This window comes from Brachyhypopomus gauderio, chromosome 4 (assembly GCF_052324685.1).
Source record: "Brachyhypopomus gauderio isolate BG-103 chromosome 4, BGAUD_0.2, whole genome shotgun sequence".
Classification (NCBI taxonomy): domain Eukaryota; kingdom Metazoa; phylum Chordata; class Actinopteri; order Gymnotiformes; family Hypopomidae; genus Brachyhypopomus; species Brachyhypopomus gauderio.
Window position 1 is genome coordinate 27,462,087 of NC_135214.1, and position 13,593 is coordinate 27,475,679.

General features: G+C 45.1%; 1 protein-coding gene across 6 annotated transcripts in view; it reads right to left on the minus strand.

Annotated features, from left to right (window-relative positions):
- ccser1 (coiled-coil serine-rich protein 1) overlaps positions 1-13,593 on the minus strand; it is a 42,795-nt gene that overhangs the window by 26,098 nt on the left and 3,104 nt on the right. For all 6 annotated transcript variants that reach the window (XM_077003474.1, XM_077003476.1, XM_077003479.1 and 3 more), the window contains exons 3-5: positions 11,132-11,316; positions 3,056-3,140; positions 880-991 (exon numbers count right to left, since the gene is read on the minus strand). In XM_077003474.1, the coding sequence (XP_076859589.1) occupies positions 880-991; positions 3,056-3,140; positions 11,132-11,316 (382 nt within the window). The remainder of the gene's footprint in view (positions 1-879; positions 992-3,055; positions 3,141-11,131; positions 11,317-13,593) is intronic.

Genomic DNA, 13,593 nt, shown 5'->3' on the forward strand with positions numbered 1-13,593 from the left:
CACATGGGTAATCAGACAGCAACACGCCATCTTTTCCTTTTTAAATGATCTACTTCTGAACTCTGGATACCCCTAAAACAGGAATTACTGACCCAGCATTCACTGACCAACTGCTCTCTACCAATCGCAAAAGTCAAAGGAATGACGAAGAGAAAGAGGATGAGGAAGACTGGAATGATAAGAGTCTTTGAGTCTTTCAACTTTTGGTACAATGTAGCCAACTGAAAGTCCAGGCAAATCTGACCTTAATTCTAGTGTAGGATATAATAAATGGTGCTTCTCAAACGCTGTCTTCAATTGTAAAGCTTTCTTTATAATGCCAACTGGTCCTCAAGCAGTTAACATGGGGTTAAAATGTTAATACTATTTCATAGAAGTGGACACATCAAATTCTGTTCCCTGCTTGAAATGCAAGCGTTGTAGCGTGTCGGTGAAATTGAATGGTCATAAGGGGAACTGTTGAGAGGAGAGGAGAGGAGAGGAGAGGAGAGAGGAGAGGAGAGAAATGAAGAGTAGAGGAGAGGAGAGGAGAGGAGAGAAATGAAGAGTAGAGGAGAGGAGAGGAGAGGAGAGGAGAGAAATGAAGAGTAGAGGAGAGGAGGGGAGAGAGGAGAAGAGAGAAATGAAGAGTAGAGGAGAGGAGAGGAGGGGAGAGAGGAGAGGAGAGAAATGAAGAGTAGAGGAGAGGAGGGGAGAGAGGAGAGGAGAGAAATGAAGAGTAGAGGAGAGGAGAGGAGGGGAGAGAGGAGAGGAGAGAAATGAAGAGTAGAGGAGAGGAGAGGAGGGGGAGAGGAGGAGAGAGGAGAAAAGGGGAGGGGAGAGCAAGGGGGGAGCAAAGGAGGGAAAGGGAGAGCAGGGGAGAGGAGGGGAGAGGAGAACCTGTTGTGCTCTCTGGACTCCTTGGCAGGGGTTTGTTCCACAGGGGGCTCCAGGGGTGAAGGCAGCAGGTTCAGGCAGGAGGCGAGAGATTGACTGGAGTCTTCTCGAGAAGCTAAAATAAGAACCAGCAAGGCCAAAGGTCAACCATAAAGTCACAAAAAAATAATAATAACACGTCACTCCTCTGATTTTATTTAATGGTGGACAATATTAAATGGAACATGCCATAAAACTGCAAGTAAGTAACCGCATGAAAAAGAACTGACAGTATCTAAATGAGGAAATGTGTGTAAATGCCATAAAAAACATTGATGTAGAGATATAAATATCTGGAAAGGAATATCAGGACAGGACGTGGAACAGAGATCCTTCAGACATTTTCATATTTTTTTCTATAAAAATAAATAAAAAAATAAATATTTCTATGTATACATATACTATACATAAATACACACACACGCGCGCACACACACACGCGCGCACACACACACACACACACCTTTGTGTATGTGGACAAAAGTATTGGGACACACCTGTTAATCATTAAATTCAGGTGATTTTCAGTCCCATTGCCACAGGTGTACAATCAAGCACCTAACCATGTATTCTGCCTTTTCATTTGTCAAGGAATTGATTATTCTAAAGAATTCGCTGATTTCAAGCATGTTACCCTAATAGGTTGCCACCATTGTAACAAGTCAATTTCGTCCCTCCTAGATATGCCCAATTCCACAGTCAACATGGGACGCCATTACTGAAAAGTGGAAGCAACTCGGCCATGAAGAGGCGGCCCACGCAGCATTACAGGGCGGAGACCCAGAGTGCCGAGGGGCGTAGAGCGTGGAGTCGCCGTCGCTCCGCTGACCCAGTAACTGCAGAGTAACCGCCAACCTCCCTTGGCATGAGCGCTATCGCACAAACTACATGCTGGGAGCTTGATGACGTGGGTCTGCGTGGGCGAGCAGCAGAACAATCACGATGTCGAGCGGTGCAGAACGTTGCCACCACTGGACCAGTTTGGCGAAGGCCGGGAGAGCGTTACCTGCCCGACAGCATCGCGTTATCTGTGAAGCTTGGTGAAGCTTGGGATAATGCTAAGAGGTTTTAGGGCCAGTTATCCTGGAGAAGAAAGGCCCTTCCCTATCTCTAAGTGCACAAATCAAGATCCATGAAGGCAGGGGGGGGGGGGGGGGGGGGGGGGGGTTTGCTGTGGAGTAATCTGACTGGCCTGCACAGTCCTGACCATCAAACACCTTTAGGATGGACCAGAACCTCACAGATGTTCTTCTGGGTGAATGGGGAAAACCCCCCCACAGACGTACTCCAAAACCATGTAGAAAGCCTTCCCAGAAGAGAGGAAGACTTAGTATACGCCTAAAGACTAAAGAAAGGGACTTGTGGCAGGGACTTGTGGCAGAAGTGTGGCATTGTCCCAATACTTTTGTCCATAGGTTTGTGTTTATATATATCTCATATACATATACACACACACCATTTATTAGAGAGAGAGAGAGAGAGAGAGAGAGAGAGAGAGAGAGAGAGAGAGAGAGAGAGAGAGAGAGAGAGAGAGAGAGAGAGAGAAACAGAACTATTGAAACATCTATGAAATCAGTTTATAAAATTTATAGTGGACTGTGTGCACTTGTTTTTACAAACCATTACTGCAAGTAATGTGATTAAGTGCATTTAGAGTTTCATAAATCACTGTTTTATTTTTTTTGGTTTTTTTTTGCCATATGCACATTTTTTTGTTTTGTTTCTTTTATTTCTCCCATAACTACATGAGCATTCATCAACACTGTTATCCTGAGAGTTATTTTGTCAGGGGGGAGGGGTTGTTTGTTTTCGTGCGGAGTCACGTGTACTGATGCAAGTGTTCTCAAAACAGCAGGGCATTTGGAACATTAAGACTGACTATTTCTAATCTCCATGGCTGCGCGCATGCATAACTTTTGAGGGCAACATTTTATGAGATATTAAAATCACTTAATGTTTCCTTATCTTCAGAAGAGAAGTCCTCTTGCATTGAAGAGATGGAAAAAGAAGGAAAATAACCCTACAAGCGATCCAGTCACTGGAGCACCATGTAAATGACTACAGCGGGGGGTTCGGTGGATTAACTGTGGTGCTGAACATGAGGCTCAGGGTTGGAGGTAGTGATGTGAAGGCATCATACCGTGCCGGTGGTCATCCGAGAGCTCCAGATCCAGCATTAAATCGTCCTCGTCTAGTTCAGAAGAGCCAAGATTCAGCAAAAAATCCTGTAGGAAGACAAGTAATTGTGTCAGTGTTTGGGGGGGGTTGCATTCCACTTAAAGCCAAGAACCAATATCACCCTGTCAGTAATGTGATGTGAGATTGGTGGGGGGGACCATCTAAATTAAGAACAAGATTCAGCATCACACCTAAAGAGCTTGTTTCGCTTGGTCATTAAGTGACTGAGCCCAATCCTTGGTGGTGATTTCCAAAGAGACACACTGCCATCTTGTGAACAATATGGAGAATAACAGCAACAAAAAAAACCCGGTTTATTTAAAAATAAATAAATAATAAATACATACAAAAAAGATATACCACTGAAATGCAGCCTTGGGGATAATTGCGCTTGAGAATGAATGAAAAATTGTAAAAGAGTCAAACAGGCAGCAGGAAATCCCAGTAAGACAGAACAAAACAGCAGTTCTGTGGCTAATTAACACACACACACACACACACACACACACACACACACACACACACACACACACACACACACACACACACACACACACACACACACACACACACACACACACACACACACACACACACACACACACACACACACACACACACACACACACACACACACCAAAAGAATGGGCTATTTATTAAGCATTGTGATGTGAACAGGAACAGTCTATATCTCTGTCCTCATCAGCTGGTGTTTCCATAGTTCCCTTTTGTACAGGTAAATACCCTTTCTGTAATTAGTTTTCGTATACCTACATGCATCATGGCACAATAAAACATACTATACCTTTCACATGCAGTTACTGCCTTACTCTATGCTTTAATATGCTTACATCTATGAATACCAACACAGGGACCCAGACACAAGCACAGATTCTGAAGCACTGACTCTATAATCACCTTACTTTGGCATTACTGTGTTGGAGGGAGGGGTGGTTGGGTTTTTGTGGTGCGGCTGGCTATCTATCCCTTCACATCGGGTGCGATATCTTCTTCTTCTCCTCACTTCGCCACTGGGACAAAGCACTTTTACTCATTAACTCCACATCTCACTGCATCAATCAGGTAGGTCAAAGCAGTGCAATGGCTATGCAAACAGCATCCTGTCTCTTTGATTTTTTGAGGGGGGGGGTGCCTTACTCAGCCACCTGTCAAATCATATGACCCAGAGCCTGAACACAGCCTGGTCCACAACACCCCTCACTACAGAGAAGCCATATAAATCAAACTGAAACAGCTTCCATTTGGGGAAAGCCTATTTACACGACACAACGATGACGAGCAGATGAGTCAGAACTGCTTAAAGCATTCTGAGCTCCAGGATGAGCAGCACAGCTCGAACCTCATGCCGGCACACCAGGGCGCTGTGATTGGAGCGAGGTCCTGATCAATCAAGGACAAGAGGCGATCCATCAGGGTGAGTGTGATTCAGCAGTGTTCGCTGCTGGGCTGGCTGTAAGAGACAGAACTTCCACATGGGAAGTGCTCTTCTCAGAAAGCGCAAGCCAGCATTATTCCAGGCCTTAGAATTTGTAAAGGCGCTTAGTATTTGTAAACTTCAAAATAATGTAATAAAGTCACTATCACAAAGAGAAAGGAGAAAAATACAATTCACTTTTGAAGCGGATCTCTCTGAGGGGAAGTGGTCTCTACAATGCACACAGTGAAACTCTTGGCCAAGATCAGTTCCTGAAAAGTCTTAACGCTGAAATGTGATCGCAAAAAATACAGAAATTGAAACAGTATGCAACTCCTACAATCTTGAGAGCTGCGCAGATGAAGATCTGGGCTCATGGACCGTCCCAAACTCCGTCCCAGCCAGAAAGCCGGGCCTGGGTCCGCAGAGCCGCTGTGGGCATCCTCGCTCCCTCCTGCCCTCGGAGGACGCGCGCGAGGGTCGAAAGCTGCGGCAGCCAGTTACGTAATTCCCAGCATTAGAGGGCTTTGGACGCGTCCCAGCCAGTGTCCTCCAAAGGACGCGGATAAGCCGGTAAGCGGGGGACCGGCCCGAGACGCCCCCGGCAAAGACGACAGAAGGAAAGCCGTTGAGCGGGACACAATCCCGCGCGTTGGCATCGAGCCGCCCTGGTGGGACGGGGCCGAGAGCGACCCGGCGCCGGCAGAACGTTGGAGGCGGGGAGAGGGGGGAAAGAAAGAAAGAAAGAAAAATCCGGCGCATCATCCGGAGAGGCTGTGGGAATCCGTCGGGGGCTCGGCGAACAGCTCCCCGTCAACGAGGAGCTCGCGAAAGTGTATTCCTGTAACCCGTCGGCCCACGCCGGCTGAGCCGCCACCGCCCCAGAACACGAGCGGCGCCCGCGCAGGAGGGCTCCTGGCGGGAAAGCGAGCACTCCCTCCCGCCGCCCTCGCCCCACCTACCCAGAATCCTCTGCAGCTGCGGAGCGCTCACTCGCGCCGCTGGCCCAGTTCACACGGCCTGCTGCTCATTACAGCTCGGTGAAGCGTTGGGAACCCCCGAGGATGAAGATCTAAACAATGCACCTTATGTAACTCGACGGAGTGTCTCACTGTTCTAGCATAAGGGTCTTTTTTTATATTCATAGACAAAGCATTATAAAACGAAATAGTGGAAATAATTTACCAAGGATTACCATGTGATGTCTTGGAATTGTAAGTGTGCTAATGATCTTAAATCTGTAATAAGTAAATACTTAAATAAACCTGAATTTTAGAAATGAAACAGTGCTAATCATTTTGGCCAGCTGTGATAGCTAGCCAAGGCCTCCCCCAACATAAGGCAAAATCACTGCAGTGAACACCTTAACTGGCAGTGGATGATGAATGGGTCTGTGTTTTGGGCCCCAAATTCCACAAGGTCTAAATGTAATCATTGCACACACTTGACAGGATTGCATAATGGGTTATTTCAAGTCTAGGCTAAATCCGGACAGTTATAAACTATTAAGCAAAATAAAACATGATTCCATAAAAAGGTTCATTCATAATTGAACAGCTTGTCCAAACTGCAGACACCGTATGAGTTCAGGGGCGTTTCCGTTTACCTACACAACACGTACGTTTTTTCTCAGATCTCATGCTTTTCAGCTACAGCAAATAAACAACATCTTGGCACTGAATTAGCTTCCTAGGGCAAAGCAGATTCGTTAATCCATTGCTAGACGACTTTAAGAACGCTGACCAATGAAAATAGGAATTATTTTAACCTTAAATGTAGTTTTGAGGAAAAGTCTGACCATTCAGCACTTCCTGTGAGAGAGAAATGACTTTCCGTTGAAACTAATCATCACTGCCACTTAAGCATCCTGGCTGTACATGTGTTAAACAGTTACCCTGTTCCCCCACAGCTGGTACAAGCATCAAACTGAAGGGATATTAGCGTTGTGGATTAGCCATAAAGTCACTTCCGGTGATGAACGCTGAACTCGGGAGATCCATAATGCAGATATTGACCTAAAGCATCACGGCACAATAAAAATCACCTCAAACTTTCCCCAAGAGAAACACTAAAATGTGCAGGCAGAATATATAAAAGAAGTAGAAGGCGCACTTATTTTAGTTAGTTAAAGCATGCTAAAATATGCTGACTACAGGAGACTTTAACATGAAAGCAGGGTAAAGCAGACTGCAGTGCCAGATCTCAAAGCTTCTGGATGAAACATCTCCAGTATCTCTGTGCCGCATTCGATGCATGTTCGCGCTCTTATTTGCTTGAGCGAGGTTCCTCCGTGGTGCTCCCTTTAATACTGCAGCTATGGTAAATGAGCTCGCTTGGCTCACTGTACTGCTGAAATAGGAACGCTCACCTTAGCAGCCCGAGCAGCTTTCCTGCTACATCTGTGTGGAGTTTGCCGCCGGCTTTTTGTCCTAATCCTCAGAAGATCTCCGGTCCCCGCTGAGGACAGGCATCCCGGTTACACTGGATTACACAGGCAACTGCACACTGTACTAAACAGATGTCTCCTTGGCAGAGAAGTGTGCAGATTTGCACCACTTTCACACTTTGAATGTTGGCTACTGCTGTCAGATCGGCACACGATGTTGGCTAATACTGTCAGACTGGCACACGATGTTGGCTAATACTGTCAGACCGTGTGCCTTCACATTGATCGAGAAAGATTGAGATGTGGATTTAAGATGTACCATCTTATTGTCATACAGACCTGAATCATCACACCTGCTGTTGATGTCCCCCTGAAAGATGGTGTTGCATGCATTTTTCCTCCTTGCCATTTGCAATTGGTAGCAAAAACATTTTAAAGCAAATATCACAAAATAACTTTAATGACCTCGATCAAGGATAAAGCCAACTGGACCTCACACAATCCTCAAGCCTCACACCAAACCTCAGGCCTTCCCCAAACCTCACACTGGACCAAACACATTCCCCAAACCTCACACTGGACCAAACACATTCCCCAAACTGGACTTCACGCCTTCCCCAAACCTCACACTGAACCTCACGCCTTCCCCAACTCTCACACTGGATCTCATTCCTTTACTGAACATTACACTGGACCCAACACCTTCACCAAACCTCACACTGGATCTCATTCCTTTACTGAACATTACACTGGACCCAACACCTTCACCAAACCTCACACTGGACCTGGCGCCTTCACCGAATGTTACATGGGCTTCCATGTGGGCACAGTGTCTTACACTTCACAGAGGACTCGCACCTTTAGACGCCTACTCTCTACTTTAGTAGTACATTTTGCTTACTGAACTTTGTACCTTTCTTTCATTCACAAATTCACCAGTGAAACATTGACAGAAGCAAATAATCATTAATACATTACAGTGCAGTAATCATTAAACAAAATGCTTAGATGACATAACTGTTAAGATAAGCTTTCTTTCCTACGCAGACTACTGATCATAATAGTTCTGCAACCAGTACTTCAGATAGTATTTCAGCACAGTGTGTATTCAGCTGTGTGGAACAGGATGTCTTAGTTCCTTCATCAACTGTGCCAGCAAAGTCGTTCTGAAGCTTTAGGTGAAACCAGTTTAGTGAAGGACCTCCTCACATCTTCATCCGTGCACACAAAGTGAACAAGACAACAATGAAAGCAACACCCAACTCGTTCGTCTCTATTGCGCACCCCCCCACCCTTCCGCTGTCTGACCCAAACCATTGACTCAGGTCCAATTACACTGGCCGTGGAACAGATTCAGCTGTATTGGATGGGATTTTCTCACAAGCCTTCTTCTCTAGTGGTGGATATCAGATTGCAAGCGGCACATCCATATCTGGCAGATCATCAAATATAACTGAAACTGGCTTCTCGTGAAGGTTTAGAAGCATATTTACCAAATATGTTACAGCATACGTCTGTTCGTCCTGGGGCTGTAGGCTAGAGCGCATGAGCCTCTCCTCCGTAAGGTCTTACCCAACCCCGATGCTCCATCCGGTAGAAATAGTTTTTCCTCAAGAGCTACTGAATCATAGCGGGTGTGGATGGCACTGGTCCGGCTAGCATTTTTATTTTTTGCTCGTTTTGATTGTTTTTAATAAGACAAATAATGACAGTATCCGCCATCATTCTCTAAGAATAGTAAAATGACTACATGAACATGATAAACAAATGATGGTCTTCCTGAAGCTCTAAATACTTCACAGCTTCACTACTAAACACCGAGTGGCCTCACTACATGCTGACAATCAACAGTGCAACATTCAGCAGGATTTAAATATTAAACTGCAAAAGCACATGTGCAGTTTCCTGTCTAAGCCAGGTGTGTGTGTGTGTGTGTGTGTGTGTGCTACTGAGTGTATCCCATTTCAGTACATGATTCGGAGACAGCACTTCCTCTTGTGCTACTACAATAGCACAGGATGCGGACCTCTGCTTAGCTGTCATGGAAAACGTTATTGTCGAGACAAACAATGCGATACGATGCGAAGGAAAACGCCAGCGTGAACAAAATCAGGCTGAATCATCTCAAATGCTTAGAGCCTCATGAAATAGGACAGTGTTCCGTTAAGGAAATATTCCATACAAAAGCGGACAGAAAGGATATTTCTGAAGACCTGCCTCTGCTGTCTAGAAGGAGCAGATTTAGTACTTTTTTGGTAGGCGTTACACCTTGTGCTGTCCGCTGTTATACATCAAGATGATGTATAATACATATATTTACACTTACACAAGTAGAACACATATTTAGAAGTCACAAAACGCTGGGTGGTGAGCACTGGTGAATGATAAATGGAATGATAAATTCCACTATTTACTAAATAATTAAATAAAGGAGCTTAACCTTTTAAAATATACAGTTCATGGTAATATATGCTCAAAGAAGAGAAGCCAACGCATCAGTGTGAAATGTCAAAGTTTAGCAGTGACAAGCCTCATTATTCTGTCAGGCAGCAGGCCAAACCTACAGAGGTTACCCCAGATCAGGCTTTGCTTTCAAAAAGAAACAACTTGTGGTGTGGTGGAAGCTCACTTTAAGGCACAGGAACGCCGTGCTTCTCTGAGAACTCGGATATGAGGAAGCTTCAGGCTACAAATCTCGGTCTCGTATTGCTGTGGGCAGACGGTATTGATTGCATTACGCTGCTGCTAATTAACATAACCAGGAGCGATAAATGCGCTACAGAGCCAGAACAACATCGGCCATTTTGATTAATATGCCCCTAATAGCCTCAGAGCTGAAGTGCTGAAGTCTGGTGGACTATTATTAATGTTGCCCTTCTGTTTTAAAATATTCTTTGTTAATTAAAAAATACTCAAATTTAACCACATATTAAACCTCAGTGGAAAACACACTTCCTTACACTATACATTAATCTGCTACTGTTCTTTTTTTTTATTATTATTTTGGCATGGTTGTTAGCTCAAGATTAGTACCGTTAGTCAAAAATATGCTTAGAGCTTGCGTGTTCCCCACAGGACACCCCACAGCTCAGTGAGCAGGCGAGTGAAACTCAGCCGTCAGGCGCCTCGTTGGCCGGGACTTCTCTTATTAATAGGACCCCGCTAATCACGAGAAGAAGCCGAGCGCACAACTACACCTACTACGTCAAGCTCAGTTATGCCTGAGCTTTAGATCGCAGGATAAATGATGTTTTGGCTACAGCTGAGGCTAGATTTATGATAATGTAACAGTCGAACGTCCTTATTATAAAATTATGCTTGGATTCAGAAGATAAATTGCAAAAGTATCCCTGAAACCCTCAACGGCTACCGAAGTCTTCACCAAAATAAATAGTGTCACAATAAATATTCATAGCAATGTGAGCTGTGAGCCCCTGACATCCTACCCCAGCACGCTGTAGCTGCCAGGACCACTCCAAAAAAGCTACTCGCTCCAAGCGGTCACAGACAGGCACCCACATTCTGACTGCACAGAAGAAGCATCTCGGACTGTAATGAGAAATTAGACTTCACATCTTCTCAGACAACAGCCTGGGTGCAATTACTCTTCGGCAGCTTGTATAAATAAATGAATAAATATGTAAATAAATAAGCCAAAGTGTGCGTAAAGGTTGTACATGGGTGACACAAACGCAGCTCAGGTGACAGGCTTAGTCAGCGGAGGTGCAGAACAGGAGGAGTGGTGTGGGGGGGGGGGGGGGGGCAGTGGGGCAGTGGGTCAGTGGGGCCCTGGGCGGCTGGCGGGCAGAGGGCCTGTCTGTTCAGTTAGAGGCTGCCACCTTAGCCCCGAGTCCCATACAGGATGAAAACCTGAAGGCGTGAAGGACTAAGCTGGCTAAGTGCGGCTTAAAGTGTGCGGAGGAGCGGGGCGGCGCTCCGGAGAGGACAAGACATGAACCAGGTGGCATTGGAGACACCCCAGAGCGGCACGCTGGTTCCAGCGTGGAAGATCGCGCTCGTCTTCCTCACACGCAGGTGCTCGTTTGTTCACTGGGTTTTTAAAGCCCCGCTACATTACATCAACCACAGAGTTGCTTAATGTACCTTTTCGAGAAGAGAAATGAGAAGATCAACGCCATGTTTCAGATCAGTGGTACCTACCCCCATCCCCACCGGGCCCTCCACCCATCCCCACCACACCCCCGCACGCAGCTTACCAGGCTGCCCATCTTGGAGGAGGAGGAGGTGGTTCTCTGCTTGGCGAGGGAGCTGGTCTCCAGGCAGTGTGGTTCTCGGAGGTTGAGGTGAAGCCGGGGCCCCCCGGCGCCCTCCGAGGCCGAGCGCAGACGCCTCTCCATCCTCATCACGTCGTGGTAGGGGCTGCTGCTGCAGCACATGGACACTGTGGAGGGCACAGCAGGCCGGGGCGGTCAAACCCGTTACTACCGTTACTTCATAAAGACAACTAATTCATCACAATAACCACCACCCCAGTCAGCAGATGGCACACAGTTACAGGCTTAATGGAATATGAAATGTTAACCGCCCAAGCCTGCACACGTATGTTTGTAAACACTGAGAACCCGGGAAAGTGACGACTAAATGAACAGATCATGTATTAAACCCCAAGAATGATGCCACTGCACAAAACCAAACAAAAACGTATAACAAGGTGCATATTTAGGAATTGAGAAATTAATACTTTTTTATTTTTTACTTTTTTAGGTACTACTTAGGTAGTCATATTTCACATTTCACGTTTCCGTACAGTTTTCTGTTAGTTCAAATGGTTTTGTCAAATCACTTTTAGCTTTTAGTCATAAAACAGCAATGTACCTCTCACTGGCTTCTAGATGGCTTTCAACAAGCATAATGCTACAAAAACATTACCCTCCTTGCTGAATACACAATAGCCTAATGCTACTTGTTAGGCGAGCCTGTGTCACTAGTGTGTGTGACATTACAGACACCTCCAGGCCTCCATGTGCACTCACCACTGAAGGGAATCAAACACTTACAGTCTGCTGTACAGTAAGCCAGATCAAATTAATTTAATACCTCATCAAGCCTATAAAACATCCTGACACAACCAAATGAATCCACTGAATTAGTCCTGCTTAGGACCAACTGCCCGAGACGAGCAACATTCTAGTTCATTGTTTTACTGCGACGACAAGACAAGCTCTGACAGGATTGAACGGAATGTTTGAGAATCTTCGTGTCCTTTGCGAATGCGGACCAACGCGGGCGGGGTGCGCCTCCTCCTGCAGGAGAACGGGGAAGAGAGACCGCGTACGGGGTGAAGGCCCACATCAGGTCTCCACCACAGGATGGGGAAGACGGTTTCCAGAGATCCTCTTAACGACGGGCAATCTGCTGTGACAGCTCCAGACGAAGTTATGATGAAGTTATGAAAATGCAGGCAGACATTGTTAAGATAAAAACGCAAAAAAAAAAAAAAAAAAAAAAAGACCTGGTAAAATCTAATCTGATGCAGTTCAGAATAAAAGAAGACTTTTCACTTCACCTTTTCTTCTTATACACAGCAAAAAAAATTAAAAAAAATTTTATTCAATTTGTTGTTATTATAATAACTAGGACTGCATTAAAAAAAAGTGTACTGCTTAGGTGACTACTGTCATCTAAGGACAGTCTTGACAAGACTTGTGTTCTCTCGGATTGCTAAACAACAAACATGCTGGGATACACATCTCAGTTTTTATTAGAATCACAGACCACATTTTTGGTTTGTAGATTCTCAAGAGATCTTTTAGACACAGGCATACTAGCGCATTTAATTATGTTCAAAAAGTTCCACAGGATCAAAGCAAATCCTGCAAATTTGACATTTGCTGCACATTTGACATATAAAGATCATAAAACACGCTTCCCGACATCAGGGTGGCTATACGTCAGATTCAGGACCTCCTGCTCTGACTGCAAAAAGATTCACCGATTATATGCTGATGAAAGGGTACGGTGATGTCATAAGCAGTCTGCAATGTAGGTAAACAACATTTCATGGTGGACTAGGCTGGCTGTGAGTTATCAGACTGATGCAAGATTAGCCGTCGTTAGCCGAAATCTGAAAATAAAAATAACGTTGCTGTGATTACTACAACACAGCACTACGCGATTGTAGTAGTGGACAACTGGCCCGACTTGAAAGAACTTTGCCAAAGTATAAAAGCCTCTCTGGAATGTTTCAACTTCACAAGTGCTTTTCATCATGGCACTTAGCACCCCTGTTCAATTAAGCACAGCGCCTGTATTAACTTCACCGACACGTCTTCCCTTTGGACTTGTAAATCACCATAATACAGCAAATGGTCCTTAATAAATATTCAAAATACTTCTAGATTTGGCATGTAGAATAAACTGAAAAAAATACACTTTCATAGACCACACTTTTTATTACACTGAAATGCAGACATGTGTCTAGACAGCTAGGGAAGCGTTTCCATCTCTTCTGAACTTACGGCGGGAGTCTTCACTCACAGTTACAATCACGACACTAGCACGTCTGTCTCCATCGCTCGTGATCAGCGATAAAGTTGAAGTATTACTCACTGGCTCAAAGTCTGCAACATTTTTTCTTTGTAAATGGTGAGATTGTGACATCTTCAAGTGTTTTGTAAATTAGATGTACTCTGTCAAAATTGTATTTCTCCACCTCTGC